The sequence below is a fragment of the Epargyreus clarus genome, unplaced genomic scaffold (assembly GCF_041222505.1).
Source record: "Epargyreus clarus isolate Ecla_fem2 unplaced genomic scaffold, WU_Ecla_fem_2.2 ptg000005l, whole genome shotgun sequence".
Taxonomy (NCBI): domain Eukaryota; kingdom Metazoa; phylum Arthropoda; class Insecta; order Lepidoptera; family Hesperiidae; genus Epargyreus; species Epargyreus clarus.
The window spans coordinates 14462338-14489627 of record NW_027332213.1 but is presented as its reverse complement, the minus strand read 5'-3'; the positions used below and the strand labels follow the sequence as shown (position 1 = coordinate 14489627).

The 27290-nt window shown below is 34.3% G+C and overlaps 1 protein-coding gene across 4 annotated transcripts in view; it reads left to right on the top strand.

The window, feature by feature from the left end:
* LOC140742387 (uncharacterized) overlaps window positions 1-27290 on the top strand; it is a 98982-nt gene that overhangs the window by 52284 nt on the left and 19408 nt on the right. For 2 of the 4 annotated variants that reach the window (XM_073073316.1, XM_073073314.1), the window contains exon 1: window positions 3726-4051. The exons of the other annotated variants lie outside the window; for them this stretch is intronic. In XM_073073316.1, the coding sequence (XP_072929417.1) occupies window positions 4016-4051 (36 nt within the window). In that variant the 5' untranslated portion in view covers window positions 3726-4015. Of the gene's footprint in view, window positions 1-3725; window positions 4052-27290 lie in introns of those variants that run through there. 4 annotated transcript variants of the gene reach the window in all.

Here is a 27290-nt window from a genome sequence, read left to right as displayed (position 1 = left end):
TCAGGTGGGAGTCAAGTATGGGGGTGGGGTGGTTAATACGTAGGTGACGTGGGGAACCGTTGGATTTGAAGGAGTTGAAGGGGGCAATTAAATATGGACTGAGGCAAGGGCATTTATTATTTGTATTTATTGATTTGTTTTTTGAAATATGTACTGCGTGCAGCGAAGCGTCTCTTTTTAAAAAATGTTTACAACATTTGCTCGTGAATTATGAAGATTTTATTTAATTTAAAGATTCTTACATGCGGTATTCTATAGTAAGCTTTATTATTTTATTAATTACTTGAAACTTATAACCGATGCGATATTTGAGTGACAGGAGGGATAAAGGTGCACGGGTTAAAGATTACATTGGCTTCCAATGTAACTTGTGTCGGTTAATTTAAATTTAATCTTGTATATCATGTAATTTAATGATTGATATATTTTTAAGTTTTTCATACCTACTTACTTGAAGTATCAAGTACTAATATTTGTAAAGTTTCCTACTTCAATGTTGGTTACTGATTTAAGTAGATAGATAGACAGTAAAGTCGTGTCGTGGATCGCAAATTTCTAGTTGATCACAGCATCATTCAGAGCGTGTCAACTGTCCCGTCCCCGATGTGCGATCAACTAAGGGACGTCTTGTCACGCGCTTTCATCTTCTTACGTATTTCTTTTTAACCGACTTCAAAAAAGGAGGTTCTTAATTTGACTGTATTTTTATACTTTTTATCCGATTCTCTTAAGATAAACTTTTTGGTCTGTTTCTCGTGTTTACGCGTTGTCTACTTTTCGAGATTTATGAAATTTTAGCAAAGTTGTAGATCGGATGACGTTTATGATTACCAAATATTATTAAATTATGTGAGTGAAATAAACATTTCTTTTTCATAAATTTTGAGTTTCTCTTTTGAATATGTCATTGGCAAGGATGAAATTTTTGTTTCCTTCATAAACGGCGGTTTCCCATATACAAGATTTTTTTAATAATCTTGTGCTTTTTTCTTTTAAAAATAATTTATTGATTTTTTTTTTATTTGTTAAAACTTTGGAATTACCGTATCAACTCATTTTACTTACCCGTTCACGTGATGAATACCAAATATCAAACGTCAAATACAAATATTTTGATCAAAGTAGATAGGTACTTTAAAAACACTTTTTGAACTAACCTAAACCACCTTCAATAATTTACAATTTTAATATCACGTGTAAATGCTAACATAAAATCTATAATGACTTTTCAATTTCTAATATGACTACCGTGTAGAGTTGGATGGCTTGCCTGTATAATAACGATAATAAATTACACAGTTTTCATATTTCCGAGTATATTTTGCATATGGAAATCGTGAACCGGGAACGTTTCACTTAATTCACTTCAATGATACTATAAACGTGAAACGCCTGTAGTTATTAATTATGCGAGGTCTATCAATGCTTATATGATTTGTAAAATCTAACGGAAACGTCTTTGTAACAATTTTAAACTATACTAATAGATATAAGTACCTAATAGGACAAAATCTGACTGAATGATTTCTACGCTCGTCTGCTTTTCAATCAAAATACAATTTATATCTACAAATAACACGAATGTGGCGAATTTCCGCAACTCCTCGTGAGATGCCGCCACTAGACTCTCTGAGTCACGCTATCGAAGTTTTCTCAACATCTTGTATAAACATATACAAACACATACACATACAAACTTCGAACTGAAAATGACTGCTCCCCAAACATTATCACCTAGCATGGCTAGAAAGCTCTTTGCCAAATGTAGCTATTCTTTTTCTAGATATTATTACATATCCATCTTAGCATTTTATGGTTTATAGTTTATACTATTCTATAATGTTCTTAACCTTTACGTAAAGATTTGTTAAAATAAGAAGCGTCTCCAAGATATAAAGTCTTATTAAAATGTCGAAATATAACTAGTTTAACTGTTTGATAGTCCGTAGTGGGACAGCAAAAGAAACTTTTTATACGAATGGAAAAGGGTATCGACAAAGTTTTAAACATTTAATCGTTCATAATTCCATACTATCGATCAGTCTGATGTTATCGTGCCGTCGTAGAGATCAGCGCACGCGCACGCAACGCGCATGCAAATCGCCGGTTCCAATGAATCGCCTATCGACGCATTATGCGCTTTCTTACGTGTGCCCACATTATATGCTCTGGTAATGATGATACACTGTTGGCCTCATGCGCTCAACTATAGGTTGATATGTTTTGTAATACGATTTTTCGGTATATTTTTTAGTTTTAGTTGATTGATGGCTGGTTGCAACTTATTTTATTTTCTACTGCTAGGCGGCATAAATCTTTTCGCGTGTTTGGAGCAGCTTAGAATGGTCCAGGCGCCCCCTAGACAAGAGTATGAATTCGTCATGTTTCAAACATTTTTAGACTGTGACCCTTTATATATGACCCATTGGGCGCAGGTCTCCGTTTATTTTGGAAAGGCTTAGAGCACAATTCACCGTATTTGTGAAGCAAAGACATGAACATTGCTGTAAATTTAAAGTAAATAAAGTACATATCTCCTTCTCACACGCCATTTTAAAATATCTTTTTTGATCTATATATAAAATGAACGCAAAAATATATAATAAAGTATTAGATAAACATCCGGTACGATTTACAGCAAAGATGTTAAATAAAAGAGCAAATAATCTTGTGAAAGAAATTGAATTTTGGAAATATTTGAATACGAATTATCACAACGAAAGCGAAACGGTTACATCAAGTAACATGTTATTACAATTATAATGAAGTCTACATTTCCATATTTACACTTTCCTGTTACTCTGTGGTTGCGCTATTTAAGTATATGTTTATTATACAAATGAATACGGTTGTTTATGTTAGCCATTTGCAAATTTGTTTCTTTTTAGGGTTTCGAGCCCAAAGGGTAAAAATGGAACCCTATTAGCAAGCATCTGATGTCTATCTATCATAGGGCTCTATTTCTAGACTCGTAACAAATAGGTAGTTAATATTTACAGAATGATTGTTACTGTGGCCAGTATAACAACTGTTGGAATGTGTTCCGTGCCTATAGTGTAATTCAAAGCAGAATTTAAGCGCTTTACTGATATTATTAGAATAAAGAAACATGTGTGGTTTTGGTGACATTTATATTGGAAGCAATGGAAGAACCCCTTGCTTACAGCTCTGACTTTCTACTCAGTGTCCGAACTGTCCTAAGCCTCCCTGGCAGAGTATGCTCTTATTATATTAAACGTCTTTAAACTGGTCTCATACTTTTCATTTTTCTACATGACATGTTGTTAAACTGACAAAACTGTTGTTAGTAAAACAACTTTTTTTATTCCTTTGCTTTTATACCACAAGTGTTAAATTAAAATCTTACCCTTATGAGAAGTTATTTTATATAAGTGGCGACCGCGTGGCGTAGCGGCCACCATACCGGTTTGACGCGCAAAGGGTCCCGGGTTCGATCCCCGGCCAGACAGATATCTAAATGATGTTCTGGTTCTGGGTCTGGGTGTTTGTGTATTTGTCTATGTGTGTGTCCATGGCACCCACGACACAGGGAATCCTAGTGTGGGGCTGTGAGTGTAGAAAGCGTTTAAGCGTTTATAAGTATTTTCTATATACTATGCTGTACTTGCAATTTCAATACAAACCGTTCAAAAAGCCGACACCTTATGAAACAATCCCGCTGTATACGGTACGCGCCGCTCACACGCACCCTGCGGCCAGTCGTTGTTCGCACGCGGCCAATGCGCACGCGCATCATATCGCCTTGCGTTCCCCCCATCTTTATCGTTAAAAAAATATCGTGTTTTCAAAATAATTAAACTTGTAAAAAATGTGATAGTGAACCAGTGCAGTGCGTATACCACTCGTGTGGTGATCGTGTGCTATCGAATAGAAATCGTCACGCTTGACTAGAGCGGTGAAGCGTCATGGAGAAGCAACAGGAGTAGCTAATCAGTGGGTTGGTGGCCTGGACGGTCAGCCGCCGTCGGTACTGTGACAGTTGCCTCGATAACCGATGTTTACCGTTGCCACACTTCCGACCACTGGAATGGTAACTTACTTTTGCAATTTGCACATACGTAGCTACTTTGATAATTTTCAATCTATGATTTGGATCGTACTTTTTTTTTCAAAAGAACCGAAAGCTAGAACAATTACAAATTAATTTGTAGGAGCGTCAAATGTTTATTCACTTTAGTTCTTCAAACTTCAATCATGTGTTACAGAACACGAAATTGAATTATTAAGTAAGAACGTGTGCGAGGATTACAATGCACGTACACCCGCGATTAAAATCAATCAAACATCGATATTTAATTGGCAGAAATTGTCAAATTGCGATCTTTGGTAGACAAACTATTGGATAGATTGGTTTATTAATAACCATGGTTACTAATGGGAATCGAACTTTAAATTTGGTTTGAAATCGAAATTCACTACAGAGATCTAGTATCCCAGTGACTAATTAGTATAATAACGATGATCCCTGATTATTTGCTTAAGAGAAAGTAAAATATCTACTTAAAACATTTCCGTCGTCGTCAGTCGTCAGAAATGGTCGCATAATTAATTCTTTTGGGCCAGAACATTGGACAGCACTTTGCTAGATTCTAAAACGGAATCGAAACTCAGGAAGCACGCCTGTAACTCATTTTCCCGACAAGAAAAGACTTTGGGTGTTAGGGTTGCCACCGTTGTTTGAAAAAATAGTATTCCTTACAAATCATCCACTAAACTATAATAAAGGAAGAACTATTTCTTAATATAGAAATAACCTGGATAAAGTGATTTCGGAGAAGTAAAAGTCGCTTATCTGAAATATCGATGAGAATAATAGTATCTTACATACTATAATTTATATTAAAAAAAGAACGATATTAGAAATTTATTGTCACTTGCTGTAACAATAAAAAATCGTCAGGAAACCTACACGCCTAAGAGTCCTTTAAAAATGATCCTACATTTGCATTTGGACTAAATGTCCACCAATTTGCTTGGCCTATTCCACAGTCACTCTAAGGAGAAAAATGTGCCCAGCTGTGGGACAGTAATGATTCGACGACGTCTATGTATTCCGAAGGTGGCAACCCTATTACGAATGGAGATATTCCCGTACGGGTTAACTACCGGATGTTTACTACAGGGTATTTTGGACCACTCCATTTTACTCTTTCATCTTCACGATATACAGTTGAGATCTCCATACCCAAAATTGTTAGTTCTAATTCGGTTTTAGTTTGGTTTAACATCAATGGTTAGTTTGTTGGTCTCGGAGTTTACGGTTTCGGTTTAATGAGCTGTTTGGTTCGTGTGGTATTGAAAATGATGTAATTTTGATTTTTTTTGATATTAGTTTTATACATATGTGGTCGTGGTTGTAGATATTTGTAAACGAACTCCAAATCCTATATGCATATGCGTGATAAGTCTGCAGGTTGAGTTTAAACACATCATATTTCTTATAGCAAAGGAATCCTACATTGAAACATTTATACATAAATGTATAGGAATACCTATTGTTAAACATATATAACAAGCCAAATTATAAGTTTGATCACGTCGTAAAAATCTAAAAATCTGAACACTTTCAAAAGGATTTTGAACCTTGAGAATAAGTTTTCAGATTTTCCACCGTTGATCGTTCAGAATAGCACAAATGATAATTCTTATTAGAAGGCATTTCTTTGCTACGTCCAGTATGTAAATTCATTTAATGTTATACTTATCTCTTATCAACATTTTAATTATTAAAGACGCGAGGAGTATTTGTTACGAATAGATATAGGCATTATTATAATAACCATTAATCTAAAGTGTTGCGAAGTAAAGAAAATATATCTATGTTTCACAAAACGATTGAGTTATAACTTATCTATTTAAGAACATAATATAAAATACGATTGTGGTTTTTGAAATGATATCCGTAAAGTATTAATTACACCGAGTTTATTAACATAATAATCATATCAGTCTACAAGAAAGTACTCGCCCACGTGACAACAATACTCGCATTTCCTAATTAAAGCGTTGCATAACCGAATAACATAACACATTGTGTTGATAACGTGGGAACACATGATTTTATACAGCTTACGTGACATGCGAATGAAAACACCCAGCCGTCCCCGTAATAATTTTTTATCACAACATTCCGTGTTATTGTTTTGTGTTATGTGTATTATGTCATTTAAAACAGTTATTCGAATGTGGTAGAACCCTTTGTGGTTCGACTCCGGCGGCACCACCGCCTATTTCTACCTAATAACAGCAGTGTTAGGCGCTGCTGTGTTCGGGTTTGAAGGGTGTGGTAAGGGAGACAGACTTTTCCGAGGCGTTCCAGCTTAGTCCTCAGGGGTAGCGGCGCATCTGTGGCCGACCTCAGGTAGGAATATCTAATCCTATCTGGGGTTGATTACAGATGTCCATGGGCGGCAGTAGCCACTTACCATCCGGTGGACTGCATGCTCGTCTGCTACTCTTATATTATAAAAAAAAAGTTAATAATAAGCAGCCAATAATAGCAGTGCTAAGTGCTGGTGTGCTCCGTTTTAAAGGGTGTGGCAAGAGAGACATATTTATCCGCGGTGTGTCTATCAAGTTCTTAGGGGGTCCTAATCTCTAAACTAGGAATCTAAACTTACCTTTAGTTGAATATAGACGTCCATGGACGGCAGTAGAGACCACTTGACATTACACGGACTGCATACTAGATAGCTCCTTCAATAATATAAAAATATGTTTTGTGGTTTTAATTTCTAAACATTAGGTATGTCAGTATTTATTATATACATTTGTGCATTGATTGACTGGCTTCAATCGTAAGTAAGTCTCATATTCTTAAGTCTCTACCTGAGGGAGACTGGAGTACGTTATGTCCATTGTTGGGCAAGAGTTGCCCTGGAACTAGGAACTAGGTAGACACTTCACCAATAGCTCCGTCAATATTAGTAGCTACTCTCAAATTGAGATCTTTGATGTACAAATTGGATAGATTGATTATTAACAACGGGCGTTTATAAATAAAAGTACTACAGGGTGCCTACCACCAGCTTTTAAAAACCATCATAGTTCAGGAAAGTTTTATTTCCTCCTTAAAACAGTAAAATATTCCGTCATACACAGTTGAACAAACTTAAACCCTTATTAATTTTTCGCTTATCCATTGTATAAAACAAACTGAAATTGTCATATTTTGCTTAAAAAGTTGAATTTCCTACAAAAAAAAGTAAAACTATGATTAAAATAATATTGTTTTAAGATATGGTAGTAAGCCCCCTGGTTTCTCAATTAGTTAATGTATGGTAGCTAGTTTATTCAATAGTCATTGATTATCTACCACATCAATGGATCTATTTGTCGATCCGGTTATAGTCGCGTGGGTGTAGTAACTCCCATAGTAGTTTGGAGTAACATTGACTAATCACACACAATGGTCAATGTGTTATTTCTACCGGCGTTTTAATTTCTGACATGTAAACATTGTTCCTCCGTAATACTGTGTTTCACTGTTGGCAGCGAGCCAATAATTATTATGATTACTGAATTTTGTAGTAGTGGAATTGAGACTGCAAATTTAATTTACATATCTCGTGTTAATAAAAATCTTCGCATAGATCTTGTAGGGTAAATACATATAAACAATCTCTCACTCACATAACTAGAGCTTCATAATAGTGCCTATAACGTACCCGATCGTGCCCTATACAGAAGCCTACATTCATCTTTTGATTCATTAGATGTTTTGCTGGCTGATTGCTGGATGATTCGAACCCTTTGACGCTATTCCGTATTTATCCCAATGGTTAACTTGTACCATTTAATATCTGCACGCGTCCTGCAAAGCCTAGCGCAAAGGCGTTGCTTCCACATTCAAAGGACTAAGCTGAAACGCTTATTTGGAGATTAAATGGAAACGTCTATATCTACTTTCATAGTCACGATTGGTTGAGACTTAAGACACCATTTCTTCACTAATCCTCAGGAAACGCGTTCGTTCGTATCGATCGACAGCTGATACCCTTATCACCGATCTTGACCTATACGGCTGATATCTAAAATTACTCCCATTGCCTAACGCTGGTGTAACGACCGGAGAGAGCGTGTAATTTGGTGTATAATTAGCACTGTACACGCGCGCACTCGACTTGTTATGAGTTTTTTTGTTTTTTGAACGTACCGAAGCAGCTGTTACGTGTATTCGTTTGATTAAGTGGTCATTACCAATTTTGTTCTATTTTTTAGGATTCCGCAACCAATGGGTAAAAATGGAGCCCTATTACTTCCTGTCACAGGTCTCTATTTGTTGAACCGTAATAGACAAATACTTGAAATTTTCACATTGTATAACAAAAAATACTACAAATGAAAGAATATTAAAAGATGATCCCCATACGCTACTCTAAGAACCGGTACTCTTCGGCGTTTTTCTATTTATCTATTGACCCGTAAGAGGAAGACAATTTGAATCATAGTGCATTTGCTAATGTCTGCCATCATAACAAAATTACCAAATACGAAAAGTAAATAATTTCGTGATACGGAACCCTCCATGTGGGAGCTCGACACGTACTTGGCCAATTATTTATGAACGTACCAAACTGGCTGCTACACGGATTGTCGAATTTGATTTAGTAGTCATTGCAACGTATGAATGGTTCGTTAATTTTGAAGGCAACATAAAATGCATGAAATGTTGCAGTTTATGCGTTTGATATCGTATACTAATTGAGGTGATATTTGTCTATAATATAACTGTTTAGTCCGAATTTTAGGGTATCTTGCATGGTCATGATAACCATTCTCTTTGACAGGTTAGTTTGTAATGCTTAAATTGAAACATACCAATGCAATTGTTGATATGATTCTTGTGGTATCTATATTGCTTCACTTATCATCTATATTCCATTTTGTTTATTTTTTTTAAATATTAAAGCGTTTTTATCTCTCCCACAGGAACGGTTTTTTTTGGGATAAAAGCTACCCCATGTACTTTTCTGAATCCTTTAAAACATTGTACAAAATTTCATGACAAGAGTTTTTTTTTTATATCTCATTTATTTCGAAGTTTTTATACAATTGTACATGACAACTTCATTATAACTAACACTAGTGACATACAAATATATAACAATAATACTAAAATAATGACAATAGTTGAGGCGTCAAATTGTAGCGAACAAACAAACAAACAAACAAACTTACATTCGCATTTATAATATTACATAGACATTTTAGAGAAGCACATACAAGACCGTTACAATATTTTCCCTAATCTATGACAGGTAAAGAATTATAAGGGTACTTACGATGCACATTGCATGCTACCGTACTCGTGGGTACACTATTATAGTATTACGAGTGTGTAGCCGTCTCATATTAGCATATGAAAGTGTTATCGAAACAGTTCATTAATATTTTGTAACAGCGCGGATTACGCTTCGTAATCTCTGCTGCTACGTTGCTTGCGGTTATTAATGCTAATAATGTTTTCATAGTGAAAATACTAATTCACTAATATTATACAACAAAAGAACCTTACACTATATATTGCCATTATGTTTAAGATTACTTGCACTGTTTCTGTAACTTTGTACATAGAGTTCCTTAGTCTATTATAGTATCCTAGACTCACACCGGGAGAGATCGGTTGCCTATATTACAGGTTCACGCCCAGTTTAGGCAACTGAAGATAAATGTTATGTCCAATCTTACTATAATGTTACCCTACACCTAATAACATTGTGTACTAAATTGTGTTATTTTTATGAAATAAAGATTTTATTATAGTAGCTTTTAGTAGCATTTCGTCCGCGGGTTCCACCATCCATATGTGGGTACAAACCCAGTAATTGATAATTAAAAGAAAATACTTCTTCATAAACATTGATGAACATTGTATAAATAACTTTCATAGAAAATTAAGGTTTTTCTCGTCGCTTTTTTTACCAAAAGAAAACGGAAAATGAGTGGACGAAGCTCCATACAAAGTGGTGATAGGTTATTGACGTTCAAAAAAGTTATGGAATTTACATTTAATAAATTTATTGGTATGCAGGATGTTCCTGGTTTTAACAGAGATTTTAAAATGAAATAAGGGTTCCGTTATTTCTTTATTCGTATGAAACCCTGATACATATATACATACTTTGGCTTGTACTATACAGCTCACTCATACGTACCATCGGATGAATTACAACTCATTCGTTAATAAGTGCTGTTTTAAACACCTTTTATCAGTTTTTATATTGCAATAGTACTTAACAAATAATATTATATATGCAATTTGAATATGGATGCGTCCTGATAGGTATTATAAAATAATATATATTAATTTATGAATACAAAATTTTAACACATTATAATTATTAATATTTGCAAATTAACGAGGACAGGTGACAATTCTGCGAGCATTAGGAGTTCAGTCTCTGAGTCACTACTGAATTGTTCTATGATTGCTCGAGTAGCACTATGAACACATTAGTAGCACATTTGTAAAGAGGTCACTGTATTTTGATGTGAAACATCTATAGCCGCACGTAAAACCGATATCTGGCGTGGCGACGCATGCCGTGCCATGCCGCATGCACACTATACGATGGTATATATATACAGTCTATATGCTGTAGTGTGTACGGTGTGGCGACGCGTCGCCATGCGCAATCGAATTCAATAAATAGTCATCGTTATCTGAAAAAAATCGTAATATTTTATTTTATCATTATGACATATTTAGTTCCTATCACAATATGTTCTTTTCTGCATATTACTTTTACAAAATAATGTCGATGTTTCACATCTGCCAGGCGTCCCGTGACGGCTCACATTTATTTTTTTAATACTACTACTTGATGTGATAGTTTTGACTAGCAAACGTTATTCCTGCTTCTGATAAATTATATGATTACAGTTTACACCTATATTCTTTTTATCCATAAATAGTGGGTCGCTTTTGAGAATATTTTTTTTTATCAATTGACATTATGTTACAATATATTTATATTGTTATGCGTTTTCATATATATATATATATATATATATATATATATTTTGAAGATTAGACACATCGGCTCCGCGCGTTTTTGGCTCACTAGCAGTTAAAATTGCTAATACGTCTCGTCTTAGCATCAATTTTACAGATAAACAAACTGTTCAATAACTATTTTGGTATCTCACTGAAATCATAGTATGTTGATGGTGCATGACATGGCGAACATGATATTAAAATGTGAAACGACGATTTTGTATTTTATAACAATTTTGTATAAAATACAAAATCATATCATAAATATTTTATTTATCACTTCATAAATATTTTATTGAGTAGTATGGTGTATATTTTCTTAGTATATAAGTTTATGATATATGTCTAACGAATCTAAACTTCTCGTATCTGTGATGTTTGTGTTCAAAATATCAGTTATAATTAAAACACAAGTACTGTTGTATTTTATATCTAAGAACTGTTTTTTATAATCATTTCTATAATATTGTATATAAATATTTGCCTCGTGTATGATAAGCAAGGTTGCATCGCGTTTTTAAAATGTGACAAAACAGAATAATGTGTCGCAAATAAGGCTGCAGCTCACACCGAAGAAAAAAGGAACATATAGTGAAGAAGAATATGGGATCAACATAAGGAACGTCGATGCAAAATAGGTTGCGCCGTGTTTCCGAGACAATTTTCTGCACTTTTTGGTGGAACCAGAAAAATGTCTCGCAAATAAGGCTGCAGCTAACAACAAAGAAAAAAGAAACTTTTTCATGAAGAATATGGAATCCAAGTTTCGTCAGAACAAAATCGGTGGCGTCGTGTTTCCGTGACAATATTCTTCACTGTCTAGTGGGAAAATAAAAATGGCACACAAATAAGAAGAAAACCAAGAAACATTTATTGAAGGAGAATGTGGGATCAACATAAGGATCGTCGGTGCAAAATTGGTTGCGCCGTGTTTCCGAGACAATTTTCTGCACTGTTTGGTGGAACCAGGAAAATGTCTCGCAAATAAGGCTGCAGCTAACATCAAAGAAAAAAGAAACATTTTCATGAAGAATATGGGATCCAAGTTTCGCCAGTGTAAAGTCGGTTGCGTCGTGTTTCCGTGACAATTTTCTTCACTGTCTAGTGGGAAAAGAAAAATGTCACGCAAATAAGGCTGCAGCTACCCAAAGAAAAAAGGATCGTCATCAATCGATCGATGAGCATGGCAAGAAGAAGGATATTTTTGATGTGTTTATGAATTTTGAAACTATTTCATATGCTTGTTCTAGTGTGCTTATGTTCTATCATGTTTTCTATATTTACTTGCGATTTATTACATTAACATATTTTTTTATTCATCTTCCTAATATTGGACAACGTTATTTTATAACCTTTTTTAAAGTAGTCACACTTGCGTAGCGTTACGTAAATTTCAATTTATGTTTAATGAAAAAATAAAAAAGTAAAGAAGATTATAGGTAATAGTAAAGTAATGTTGTCAGTACAAAATCTGTTGCATTGTGTTTCCGTCACAATTTTCTTCACTGTCTAGTGGGAAAATAAAAATGACACACAAATAAGAAGAAAAACAAGAAACATTTATTGAAGGAGAATGTGGGATCAACATAAGAATCGTCGGTGCAAAATTGGTTGCGCCGTGTTTCCGAGACAATTTTCTGCACTGTCTGGTGGAACCAGGAAATTGTCTCGCAAATAAGGCTGCAGCTAACATCAAAGAAAAAAGAAACATTTTCATGAAGAATATGGGATCCAAGTTTCGCCAGTGTAAAGTCGGTTGCGTCGTGTTTCCGTGACAATTTTCTTCACTGTCTAGTGGGAAAAGAAAAATGTCACGCAAATAAGGCTGCAGCTACCCAAAGAAAAAAGGATCGTCATCAATCGATCGATGAGCATGGCAAGAAGAAGGATATTTTTGATGTGTTTATGAATTTTGAAACTATTTCATATGCTTGTTCTAGTGTGCTTATGTTCTATCATGTTTTCTATATTTACTTGCGATTTATTACATTAACATATTTTTTTATTCATCTTCCTAATATTGGACAACGTTATTTTATAACCTTTTTTAAAGTAGTCACACTTGCGTAGCGTTACGTAAATTTCAATTTATGTTTAATGAAAAAATAAAAAAGTAAAGAAGATTATAGGTAATAGTAAAGTAATGTTGTCAGTACAAAATCTGTTGCATTGTGTTTCCGTCACAATTTTCTTCACTGTGTAGTGGGAAAATAAAAATGTCACACAAATAAGAAGAAAAACAAGAAACATTTATTGAAGGAGAATGTGGGATCAACATAAGGATCGTCGGTGCAAAATTGGTTGCGCCGTGTTTCCGAGACAATTTTCTGCACCGTCTGGTGGAACCAGGAAAATGTCTCGCAAATAAGGCTGCAACTCACACGGAACAAAAACAAGAAACATTTATAGAAGAAGAGTGTGGGATCAACATAAGGATCGTCGGTGCATAATAGGTTGCGCCGTGTTTCCGAGACAATTTTCTGCACCGTTTGGTGGAACCAGGAAAATGTCTCGCAAATAAGGCTGCAGCTAACATCAAAGAAAAAAGACACTTTTTCATGAAGAATATGGGATCCAAGTTTCGCCAGTGCAAATTCGGTTGCGTCGTGTTTCCGTGACAATTTTCTTCACTGTCTAGTGGGAAAAGAAAAATGTCACGCAAATAAGGCTGCAGCTACCCAAAGAAAAAAGGATCGTCATGAATCGACCGATGAGCATGGCAAGAAGAATGATATTTTTGATGTGTTTATAAATTTTGAAACTATTTCATATGCTTGTTCTAGTGTGCTTATGTTCTATCATGTTTTCTATATTTACTTGCAATTTATTACATGAACATATTTTTTATTCATCTTCCTAATATTGAACAACTTTATTTTATAACCTTTTTTTAAGTTGTCACACTTGCGTAGCGTTACGTAAATTTCTATTTATGTATAATGAAAAAATAAAAAAAGTAAAGAAGATTATAGGTAATAGTAAAGTAATGTTGTCAGTACAAAATCTGTTGCATTGTGTTTCCGTCACAATTTTCTTCACTGTCTAGTGGGAAAATAAAAATGTCACACAAATAAGAAGAAAAACAAGAAACATTTATTAAAGGAGAATGTGGGATCAACATAAGGATCGTCGGTGCAAAATTGGTTGCGCCGTGTTTCCGAGACAATTTTCTGCACCGTCTGGTGGAACCAGGAAAATGTCTCGCAAATAAGGCTGCAGCTAACATCAAAGAAAATAGAAACATTTTCATGAAGAATATGGGATCCAAGTTTCGCCGTGTAAAGTCGGTTGCGTCGTGTTTCCGTGACAATTTTCTTCACTGTCTAGTGGGAAAAGAAAAATGTCACGCAAATAAGGCTGCAGCTACCCAAAGAAAAAAGGATCGTCATCAATCGATCGATGAGCATGGCAAGAAGAAGGATATTTTTGATGTGTTTATGAATTTTGAAACTATTTCATATGCTTGTTCTAGTGTGCTTATGTTCTATCATGTTTTCTATATTTACTTGCAATTTATTACATGAACATATTTTTTTATTATCTTCCTAATATTGAACAACGTTATTTTATAACCTTTTTTTAAATTGTCACACTTGCGTAGCGTTACGTAAATTTCAATCTATGTATAATGAAAAAATAAAAAAAGTAAAGAAGATTATAGGTAATAGTAAAGTAATGTTGTCAGTACAAAATCTGTTGCATTGTGTTTCCGTCACAATTTTCTTCACTGTCTAGTGGGAAAATAAAAATGTCACACAAATAAGAAGAAAAACAAGAAACATTTATTAAAGGAGAATGTGGGATCAACATAAGGATCGTCGGTGCAAAATTGGTTGCGCCGTGTTTCCGAGACAATTTTCTGCACCGTCTGGTGGAACCAGGAAAATGTCTCGCAAATAAGGCTGCAGCTAACATCAAAGAAAATAGAAACATTTTCATGAAGAATATGGGATCCAAGTTTCGCCGTGTAAAGTCGGTTGCGTCGTGTTTCCGTGACAATTTTCTTCACTGTCTAGTGGGAAAAGAAAAATGTCACGCAAATAAGGCTGCAGCTACCCAAAGAAAAAAGGATCGTCATCAATCGATCGATGAGCATGGCAAGAAGAAGGATATTTTTGATGTGTTTATGAATTTTGAAACTATTTCATATGCTTGTTCTAGTGTGCTTATGTTCTATCATGTTTTCTATATTTACTTGCAATTTATTACATGAACATATTTTTTTATTATCTTCCTAATATTGAACAACGTTATTTTATAACCTTTTTTTAAATTGTCACACTTGCGTAGCGTTACGTAAATTTCAATCTATGTATAATGAAAAAATAAAAAAAGTAAAGAAGATTATAGGTAATAGTAAAGTAATGTTGTCAGTACAAAATCTGTTGCATTGTGTTTCCGTCACAATTTTCTTCACTGTCTAGTGGGAAAATAAAAATGTCACACAAATAAGAACAAAAACAAGAAACATTTATAGAAGAAGAGTGTGGGATCAACATAAGGATCGTCGGTGCATAATAGGTTGCGCCGTGTTTCCGAGACAATTTTCTGCACCGTCTGGTGGAAGCAGGAAAATGTCTCGCAAATAAGGCTGCAGCTAACATCAAAGAAAAAAGACACTTTTTCACGAAGAATATGGGATCCAAGTTTCGCCAGTGCAAATTCGGTTGCGTCGTGTTTCCGTGACAATTTTCTTCACTGTCTAGTGGGAAAAGAAAAATGTCACGCAAATAAGGCTGCAGCTACCCAAAGAAAAAAGGATCGTCATCAATCGATCGATGAGCATGGCAAGAAGAAGGATATTTTTGATGTGTTTATGAATTTTGAAACTATTTCATATGCTTGTCTAGTGTGCTTATGTTCTGTCATGTTTTCTATATTTACTTGCAATTTATCATAATTTTTTATTCATCTTCCTAATATTGAACAACGTTATTTTATAACCTTTTTTTAAGTTGTCACACTTGCGTAGCGTTACGTAAATTTCAATTTGTGTATAATGAAAAAATAAAGAAAGTGAAGAAGATTATATTATATAATAATGTTGTCAGTGCAAAATCCGTTGCGTCGTGTTTCCAAGACAAATTTCTACACTGTCTAGTGGTAATAGAAAACTGTCTTGCAAATAAGACTGCAGCTAATATAGAAGAAAGAAGAAACAGTTTCATGAAGAATGTGGGATCCAAGTTTCGTCAGAACAAGATCGGTTGCGTCGTGTTTCCGTGACAATTTTCTTCACTGTCTCGTGGTAAAGGAAAAATGTCACGCAAATAAGGCTGCAGCTAACACCGAAAAATGAAGATTCATCAAGAAAGCAAGAAAGAAATTTTTGATGTGTCCATGAATATTTAAACTATTTCATATGCTTGTTCTGGTGTGGTTATGTTCTATCATGTGTTTACACGTGTTCTATATTTACTTGCATTTTATTACATTCATTCTTTCTTCACATTCCTAAGATTGAACAACGTTATGTTATAACTTTTTTTTTAATTGTACACACTTGCGTTACGTAAATTTCAATATGTGTATTATTTAATTTTTAACGTGTTAATAGCATTCATCACTGATTTTCATATTTGATACTATGTTTTGTTTTCTTTTATGCTTTGTGTTTTAAAATTTAATAATGGTTTTTAGCTCATAATGTTTTTTGAAATCTAATCTTCTAATCGTACAATTTAGTGATTATGTATGTATTTGTTATAAAATGTATTTGTGTCTGTTTAGCCTGTATTTGGATGAGTTTACGTTAGTTTTGTGTGTCTTTAATTTACTTCAAAACCGGTGATTAATTAATTCGTGTCGTTGACACTTACTGCTAACTAGCTGTCAACATTTCTTTACTCTTGATTTTTATCATCGTTACGTTGTTGTATTTTTAACGTTTGGATTCTATAAATTCTGTATCGTTTTGATTGTGGGTGATATAATAACAGCTGTGGGCATCAACGTGTTGCGTTGCATCACGATCCATACGATGCAAGTGGTGGTCGGTGAGTCACACGTGGGCGGACCGGTCCCGCTGGCCGGTTCACTTGCCCCGTGTGTAGGGAACTCTTTTGTCTGGAGACTATCATACTGTCACTAACGAAACTTTGGATTCGCATGTTTTTTTTTGCGTCGTGTCGGGTGTCGTGTTTCTTTAATTTTAAGTACTTCTTCATTATTAATGGTGTTACCATTTAAACTGAATCTTGTATTATTGTTTGATCAAATTAATTATTATCGGAATCGTTTTGTAATTATAACTTTGTAACTTTCGTAAATAATATTCAATATGATGTATTCGACTGCATAGTGAGCCAAAAACGAAAGCAGCTTAGCTTGACCTAAGACTCTAGATATTATTTTTTGCGTGTCTACCGTTATTACCACCGCCATACCGTGAAGGTGGACGAAGAGAAATTGTAACACAAAAGCAATCACTACTGAGTTGTAAAAAGTATTATTGTCTTTACTGCCGCCATTGATTTATCTATATCATTTCGGATTTCAATCTAAATTTTTACCGACACAATAAATCTCCTTTCACTAGATAGTTGCTAATCAATTCTTCGGAACGAATTGTTAGTTATCGTTTAGGAGTCTTAATCGAACGTTTTATTATGATCTATCAGAATTTATATTACCTACATACTACTATTTATTGCTATTGGTAATGTTTTCTCTTTTTGTAAAAGTTTCTTACGGATTTTTCTCACCTACACAATCGAAAAAATATAATTGGTAATAATCTCGCAATATGTTTGGAAATGGTGATCAAATCGCGATTTTTTCTATCTATCAGCGTTATCTTATATCATACGACGAATATACAGACAAAAAATCAACCACACACAAGCATTATACATAAACGTCAGTACAAAAGCCTTGAGATTTATTGAGATTTGGTGATACTGTAATGTCATTTAGGGCCCTTGTTAATGATATAATCAATCTGTCTCATTTTGTGCCTACCAAAAATCAAATTTGACAAGTTCTGCCTACTAAAGGTTGTCAAATTTCGATTTCGCCGATGATTGTAACTCGAGTACATTTTAAACAAACCAGATATAGAGTGACTCATGTATGTTATTATGCGTGAATCAGGTATAGAGACGCCACATTCACATGTTAAATCTCCTTGTTTAGTTCTCAGAGTTCCGCAATTCATTCTTTAAACTCTACAAACATAAGTGCTTCTGAGTAGTGATATATGTAGGTGTCGCTAATAATAGTAACATTGAACTTGAATAAATTTACCGTAACGCAAATGAAAAACAAACATTTGTTATTTGATGTGGCCTTGCAAATATTTGCAGTGTGCTATCTTAATGTGAAAAGTATAAGCTAATTAACATTTTTGAAATCATAAATGCAGTCATATTTACTGACATTTTATACATTAGGTCGAGTAGAAGTGGAAATAATATTAATTACATACTTCTCTACCTTTGTAAACTTGAATTTAGGAAATTAGTAAAATATACTTTACAGCTATAATAATCAGCCCACTTTATTTATTTGCTCTATTAGTAAGTTCGTATACAGACTGAGTTATTTATAATTAACTACGAGTAGATATATAAGATTAATGAAAGGCATGTTCGTATCAGACTGCTCTCCTTTTCCTGGTCTATCTAATGTTTATTGTTTCCTTATGCTCGCCTACGTCTACAAGCTACGATGTGAATATGTCTTCTCACTACCTTAAACACCCACAGCCCAATTTATATGCATCATCCACACCTTGTGCCTATTCGGCTACGCATCTCGCGTGTTTAAAATTATTAATTACAAAATTGTCGTTGGTGTTACGACTTTGCATAATTTCAAGGTTGTCATGGGTATCGTGATTAATTACAAAGTCTACAACAACAATAGTTGTATACACAATACATTCTGTCTCCAAACGACTCAATAGTCGACACCTTCGACTCATTACATTTCATTAAGATGTTTTCGTTTTACATTCTTCCAACAATGATAAAAAAAAACAAAAATGTTGAAGTTTTTGAAGTCAGCTTACAAATGTTTTGTTGTTCGGTTAAACGACATCCAAGGTGTGATGTGACAATAGCCTCAGGGGTTCTGATTCAGGCCGTCATTTCCTTCCTCCCTTCATGCTTAATCGTAGTTAATGCGACACCATACTTGACCTCGTCGCATAGGAAATTGCTAAATGCGTTAGAATGTTAAAGGAACTTCGCCGCGATGAGTTGTGAAAAATCTAAGGATCACTGTTTACAAATATTCTACATCCGTGTATAAAATCTACACTCTCAAAACGCTGTGTAATCACTTATTGTACGAAATCATATACATATGTACGTCATTATACTACTAGTTGATGTTTACTATCACTTACGGGGAAAAGAGAGTTATGTAAGCTTGCCACATGACTTAGTTATAAGACGGTTACACCATAATGAAATTATAAGAAATATAACATAACATTTATAATTTATTTCATAACTTGATCTGTTATTGCATCAATATCTCCAAATTACTTTCAAATGAGACGTTCAACTTGCAACATGATTCAGCTTCTGAATTATCTTCGCTTAGTGTTTATCAATTAAACCTTATCAGATCATTAACAATTCGTCATAAACACCTAATACATTCACTACAACCTTCAAAGCACCTACAGATATTGTCAAGGTTTTAGCATGCCTATCAATACACAGATAATTTATTCAACGAATACGTCATTAGGTACAGTTAAAAACCTTATGTTCATCTTGAAACTATATTTATAATTACCCAAAATAGCAAAATATTTTAAAAATACGTTATCACATAGCTAAGCACTATTTAATCGTGTATAGCGGTGAATCTTCAGGCTCATATTACTATTGCATATTATTATTGTTGATAACGCTTCCGTTCTGCCGTTTCGAACAACTCGTGGGAGAATTGGCCGCAGCGCACGAAACTCTCACTTTTCGAACTGTTCCTCATCTACAAATCATAATTGCCTCAAGACAACCTAATTTATTCCGCTACTAATTTATTTTACGCTTTTTTGCTCACCATAATGAACGGCGTCTCAATTTTGTTTTTTGCTCTGACAATGTTCGGTAGCTTTTATAAGCTGGATAATTTAATAGGGTCTTCTGAATGTGTATATACGTTCATTACATTTTCATTAAACTTTTTTGTCATTCGGAAACAGGTGTTTTGTATTAAATATCCATCTATTTTTAACTTGAGTACATACCAAGCCGCGTGATTAAGGTCTGCGTTTAATTACTTCGTAATATTTGTAAAAAGTGATTTTTTTGCATTGCACCTGGATACGATAAGGTTAATTTATTTTTAAATATAATAAGTTACCGGCATAATGTCACATGATATTTCTATTTATTCTCAGTTATAGGCATAACAGAGGAAACATACCAATCAGTTGTTACACTTGTAGTATTGTTTCGGTTTTTTGACGCGATTATGTATTGTATAATTATTTCCTCATCCTCATGATGCAATGTCTCTTTGTTATTATTATTAGGTAATTATCCAACGTTATTGTTTCCTTAACCCAACGCACTTGGCTTTGGTTTTATTTCATCTTTCTCCATTTATGAAAGTAATGCCGCTTTCATAACGTGCCATGAATATACATTCACATTTTTCTCGGTAACTCGACTATTACAGACTAATTATTAATAAAACGTTTGTGTAGAACATAGGTTCATAACACTGAGATAATTTGTCAGGCTGTCACTAAAAGTTTTAATGTTACGTTTTCATAAGAACAAGTCGTTCAAAATATTATGATTTCCTTAGAAACATCTTAAGCATTACCTTTAAAATGTTTTTATGACGACTTGTTTTTTTTTCTACTTTCTTTTAAACTCTATAGAGGCTTATATTTTGGACCACCATTTCCCGCTTGCTCAGCAGCCGCTTGTAATTCAAAATTTCAAATTATTGCCCAAGCTGTCACACTCTGATTCATAGACTGTGTATGAAGTTACAGATACGATTAACGCTATGCCCTAACATGACGGCATAGGTGTCGTAACTTCTACTACGCTGTCCTGTTTTATAACTGTTGCAATGTTTTTACTGCAACTACTTTTAATAATATTTATGGTATTAATGTGCCACTCACTTTAATCTGTGTAATAATTAAAAAAAACACAGCTGTCTATTATTTCGAAGATCAATCTATACTTGCTGTTAAGATAATTATGCAAAGGTCAATTTATTTTATTCGATCATTAAATATTATTTTACTATTTTTTATATTTTGTTACAACGACCTTAAGAAAATAATTAACCCGTTCTGCAATATAAACATCCATCTTCCCAGCATCCTATTGACGCGGGACATGTGCGTCAAATCGTAATTCTTCGTTACATCAGCTTACACTCGAACGTATGTCGGTTTTCATTGGAGTTTATGGCCTATTTCCGTCAAATTCTTGGTCAATAAAATATTTATAGTAGCCAATATTTTTAACATTATGTTATTTAAAGCCAAACCTTCAGGTCTTCAGACGCCAAAGTCACGCATGTTTCTGTCTAATAACGTGGCAATGCATCTGACCGAACTCGTTTCCTACTTTTATAGTATAAATAACCTTCCAAAATTTCAACATGTTTTCGTTAAATTACATGTCGCTTAATAAACATTGCCGTTAATCAAAAAAATGCGCTGTCATTTACCATTCTCATTGTATGAGTAATATTGAATACGGCGAGCTGATCTCGCATTTGCATTACAATCGTAACAAACGCATCGCTCAGAGAACAGGAATGCAGTGACAATTCTAATGCAGCTATCATACATATATCACCTTCAAAGAGTCTCATTCTTATACGACAAACTGTCTAGTTGTACTCAAAATAAGAATCTTACGTTTTCCATTTTAATTTTAAGTACCTAACATTTAATGTAATTGAATTTCAACTGCGTTATTACAAATATAAATTATAATAGTTCGCGCAATGCCAAAATTCATCTGCGCTAGCATTCACCAGGATAATAGTGTTCGGTGGTACGAAACAATCATCGGGCTGACGTGGGTATTGTTCTTAAGTAATTTACTTTCACTCGCATTTGTATCGCATTCAGACCGTCTCAGTTGACTTTAGATTTTCTATGAGCGTGATGAGCAAATAACCTGCATTGTAATCGATTATGGTATGTTCACCTTGCGTAATTGATCTCTTCGTCGTTGATTCTGTTCGCTCGTCCCGCTAATGTCTTAATTCAATTGTGGATTATCTGCGGAGATCTAAGATTATAAAGTCATCAGATAAAAGTATGATGATAGTTTAATTGTTGACATTATGAATAGCGTCTCTGGTGTCAACTGCTGAAAGTTTTAAAACAATTATGGTGTCGTTGTTTGTATCGTATACATTTTGTTATCAGTTCACACCTCACCATTCCATACTACTACTGTATTTTTAACTACAAACGTGAATCGCAGAATTCCAAAGCCACTTTCACCTTTTCAGTTTTAGTAGTTTACTTGTATACTCATAGTTAGGGTTTCTTTTGCCATGTTGGTTTTATATGCAATTAAATTAAAAATGTATCAAAAATATTATGCTTCTATCGCTTTGCTGTCGTTGTGCCTAAAGTACTAATCTCAATTTTTTGATAATGATTTAATCTCAAGATCGTTGCTTTTTGGAATATATTAGGTCTTTTATGTCAAACTTCTTTTCCAAAACGTATAAACCTCTTTAAATTTTCTGATATTAAGTAAAACGACATACGAATCAGATTAAAACCTTACGGCCTGTAAAACTATGTCTACATCAGAATTAGGTTACAAGTACTAACAAAACAAATTCTAAAATGATTATTTCGTAAATGGATAAATTACTATAAGAGTTACTGTTTATTTAGACATCAACATTCATCAGCCGAGAACGGCAACCGAACATTAGTCTTAATACGAAATAAACACTAGACTTCTAATGCTAGCTATAATTTCAAGAAACAAAGGGAACTCTTTGAGAAGTTATTGTTGCTCCCACGTGACCGCAGCAGCCAATCCCGCAGTCTCCTAGCAAACTGTTTATAACCCACATCTATTTATAACCCGTGTTTCCTGCTACGGGGGTTTTGTCGTAACTTTCGACTTGGCGACATTCGTTTCCCCTCTGTTTTTTCCTACCTACTTGATGGATGGTTATCGATATTTAGCGTTCATTGTTTTGGGAACAGAAACTCTTAATTGCTTGTATGTTTTAAGGATCGTCGTTTGTGTCATCTCCTTTGTTTAGAATAGGGGGAGCTTTGTGATCTTAAATAATTTCTTTGAATTGTCATTGAAATCCCACGTTTAATGCTGGTTTTAATTTATATTGTTTAATTCTTTGCTATCTTAAGTTATTCGCCAAAATGCACCTCCTTTCGATACCATGCTGCACTATTTTCCGTGCCCTATGGCACTTTAAAGGAATAACATTAATAAATGTAAAAAAAATAGTCATTCTCACACAGACGTAGAATGAGTTTCTTACACATGTGCTATAGCAGCATAAACAAACTCTACATTATTATTTTTCATTTTAGAGTCATGGCGAATATATTTATAAGTCAAAGCAAAAGGTAATTTTAGCCTTCTCTAGTAGCACAAAAAATTTTTCAAGTTTCTGGCGGCATATAAAATGTCACAGACTTTGAAACTTGAGAACGTTTGACCCGAGAACATAAGAGTGGCAATCGTTCTGGTTAAATTTATTTTTTTATCATTTAATATATCAATCATTTAATATATCAATTGTACTCTGTACTGAGTTGTAAGGTAAATAAAAGAATTTAATTATCATCATAGTCATGTGTAAAAAAGATCATAAAGGTGATTGAAGTTTACCAATTCGCGCTTGGCCAGCATGAATAAAGTATGGAGTAAAACCATTCTGATGAAACGAAATGATTTCTTCTTTCATAGTTAATATTATTTCCTTAGCTCAGATATTTCTTAAGATTAAAAGTTTTAAATTTCTCGTTCGCTCAGTATCTTTGTTGAATCTGAAGACGCTATTTATTTCAAATCATATTGTTAGTGATTGGATGCATAATGACAGAAATCCGCATTTTCTGTGTTCAAAGATAATGGAATAAGTGTTTTGTTAACCTTGTAACGGTGTAATGATAGCCTTTGTAACATAATCGTTGCAATAATATCTTCGCTTTAGACAAGCCCGTTCGTAATCCTTCACCCGCTGTGTCGCGATACGTTTGACTGGATTTCACGTTTATCTATAGCCATTATCTAGTAATAATATAAAATAAAATACTAATGATCAGTATTATACAAGGTTTTTGCAATTAGAAAGGTTTAGGTCCAAGCCTTATGTCTACCACAGTGGTCATAGTAACTTAAATAATTTTGAGTTCAGCTTAATTTTCTTTGCATTTACATGAAATTCGAATCTGTTTACCACTTTCTTTTATGGATGGCTTGCATCGTAAAGAAATTAACGTCGGAAAAGAAGCACAAGGCCGCACTAAGCTCGAAAAGTTTTTCACGAAAGAAATGTTCCAACCCCAACCCCACTCAGCCCCAAGAATACTTGAAAATGTTGGTCTTATAAAATGTAAACGACATTACGGCTAGGGAAAATTTCAGTTGAGACATCTAGAAATAAAGTAAAATTGACGTTTCAAATATTTTTTCAAGTTTGTTATGTAACAATATTTGATGTTTACAGTATATTTTCATTTCGTTATTTAGTTCAAATTCCATAACAAGCATGGAACTTTTATGTCTCATTACTAGTTCCGCTTTCGTAATAATATTGTCCATATGTTCGTCTTACTAATGTGTTTAACATATGGTTTGTGCGGCATGCATCTATTCGACATGATTACATTTCCATCGTTGGATCGAATTGTTTGATTACAAAATTGTAATGTTCACATTGTTATTACAAACTTCAATTCTGCTTTAAGTAATCACTGTTAACAGTTTTATTCCAAATGCTTTTACTTTGAGTATTAAATATGTGAAACCCGTAAAAATAATGAATCTATCAAATGTTTTGTCTACCAAAGATCATCATCATATGGCAATTTCTTCATACTAGACATTGACAAATTTCGATCTTTCGTAGGTAACAATAGGATAAATCGTTAATAACGGGAGTAAGAGAGCACTCAAAAACAATAGGAACCATATTAAACTCTTCATTAGGAAAGTACTGGAAGCTCTTCTAATTTTAGTGAAGTATTTTAATTTAAGTCTTATAAATAAAATCGATGCTGTAGATTTCATTATAACTAGTATTTTTTCCGTAGATTCTTTTGTCGCATCATTAACAATAGCGTCCGAATGAGAACGTTGAGTTACAATAGAATGCGAATGAATGAAATGTTTAAATTCTTTCAATGGAAGTGTATGTCTGAACTGGGCAATAATACTTAGGAGTCTATTTTCTTCATATTCAGCTTCATCTTTATTATTGCATCGGCTTTCCGTGTGCTATTCTCGTTTGAAAGTTTTATTTTGTATTTTATTTTTGTAAACAATTGCTTTCGTGGGTGGTCAGTTATAGGGATTTCTTTTTCTATATTTTTGAAGTTGGTATTCAAAGTAAAAGTAATTTAAAAGTTATTGCTAGACCGCCTATGTATTTTATTCGTTTTCGGGGCACCTATTTTCTGTCAACTATTTTCAGGGCATATATCTTTCTTGTTAATTGTTTTCTGTTCTTCAATTTAGCCTTTCAATTCCAAATATTTGGACACACATCACAAATGATTAGACATAAGACTACGGAATGATCCAAAGAAAAATCGTTTAAATTTATTTCCAAACCGCCTACGTATTTTATTTGTTTTCGGGGCGAATATCTTGCATATTCATTGTCTCGTGTTCTTCAATTTTCTCGTTCAATTCCAAGAACATTTGAACACAAATCACAAACGATTAGACGTGAGACTACAGTATTTGTCTTCTACAGAAGCTCTATTTAAATTTTCGGTATGTTTATGAAATCGTAAAACGTACGCTATGTAGGATGAGGTCATCGCGGTGCACAGGCGTGTTCATTCATAGCTTTTGGGCGAGCTGGATTATGTAAAGTGACTAATGTACATTGCGTACTGGTAACACTCGATTGTGTATTGACTTTCACAATTCGGAAATATGTATTATGTATGTCTTATCAAATAATTAGTATTATGTTTTTTTGGGCTGTGTTCGTTTCGTTAGGTGAAGATGTATTTTGTCCCTGTAGTTCCGGGACTAGAATAGGGCTACGGTATCCCCTGCCTGTCGTATGAGGCGACTAAAAGGGGGCTTCCGGGGTTGCGGGCGGCAAGAGTGGGAGCTCGAACCGTCCAGTATGCTACCCCGCGAAGACGGCGGTATGTTTGGTCGCATACCGTCGTAATCACTACATGTTGTGGGAGGAGCGAACGCTCCCCCAGAGCAGAGCGCGATCCGGGCATCGCACTTGGAGGACTCCGATTGTGTTCCGTCGGAGATCCCGGAGTTCTCTCAAGAAACGCTGAGGACGGCCACCGGGGGGGTTTTAGTGGGGTAAAAATCCCACATAACCCGGCGTCGCTCCCACTTCGTCGGCTTCCTTTTGATGGATTTGAAGGTTGAAGAGAAGATATTTTATGTAACCTGGAAATATTTAGTGCTGTCTGAATTTTCTTTTTAAGATATCAACAATGTTTCAAGATGGATTTCCGAAATAATTTTTGAACGTTGTTCGCTAACTATTTATTGTTATAAATTCATAAGAAATGGAGAGAAAAAATAATAATTAATTATTTCTAACTGTTTAAATCAAAGTCAAAAACGAACATGCGGTTTATAATTCAAGTGGAACTCCAAAACCACATATATCACTTCGTGTCTCTAACATTTTATATTAATTTAATGGTTCTAACCCAAATTCTGATGTATAGTGGGGAGTAGGTAGTGGTATATAAGTATTTGGGGTCGCCGGTGTTAATAGTTAACTTCTGGCGCGGCGCCAGAGCGTAGAGTAACCGGTGAAGATCACGTAAACACTATTTATAACCACTATGATACTATCACATCCTAGAGAAAGTGTCTGACCACCAGGGATTAAGCGGTATTGATACTATGGCTTAGAAGTAATATGTTACTTTCCAGCATTTTAAATGCTTGTTGTATCCTAGTAAATAGCGATTAAAGAAACTTTTGTAACTGAGCTGACTATGGTTTATGATGATAATATTTGTAAAGAAAATGAGTGTAGGAAAGTAATTGTACTATACTCTCTTTCCGATCATTTGACGTTATAGTCGATAGAAACGCCTGTGGTTCCACTGCGGTTG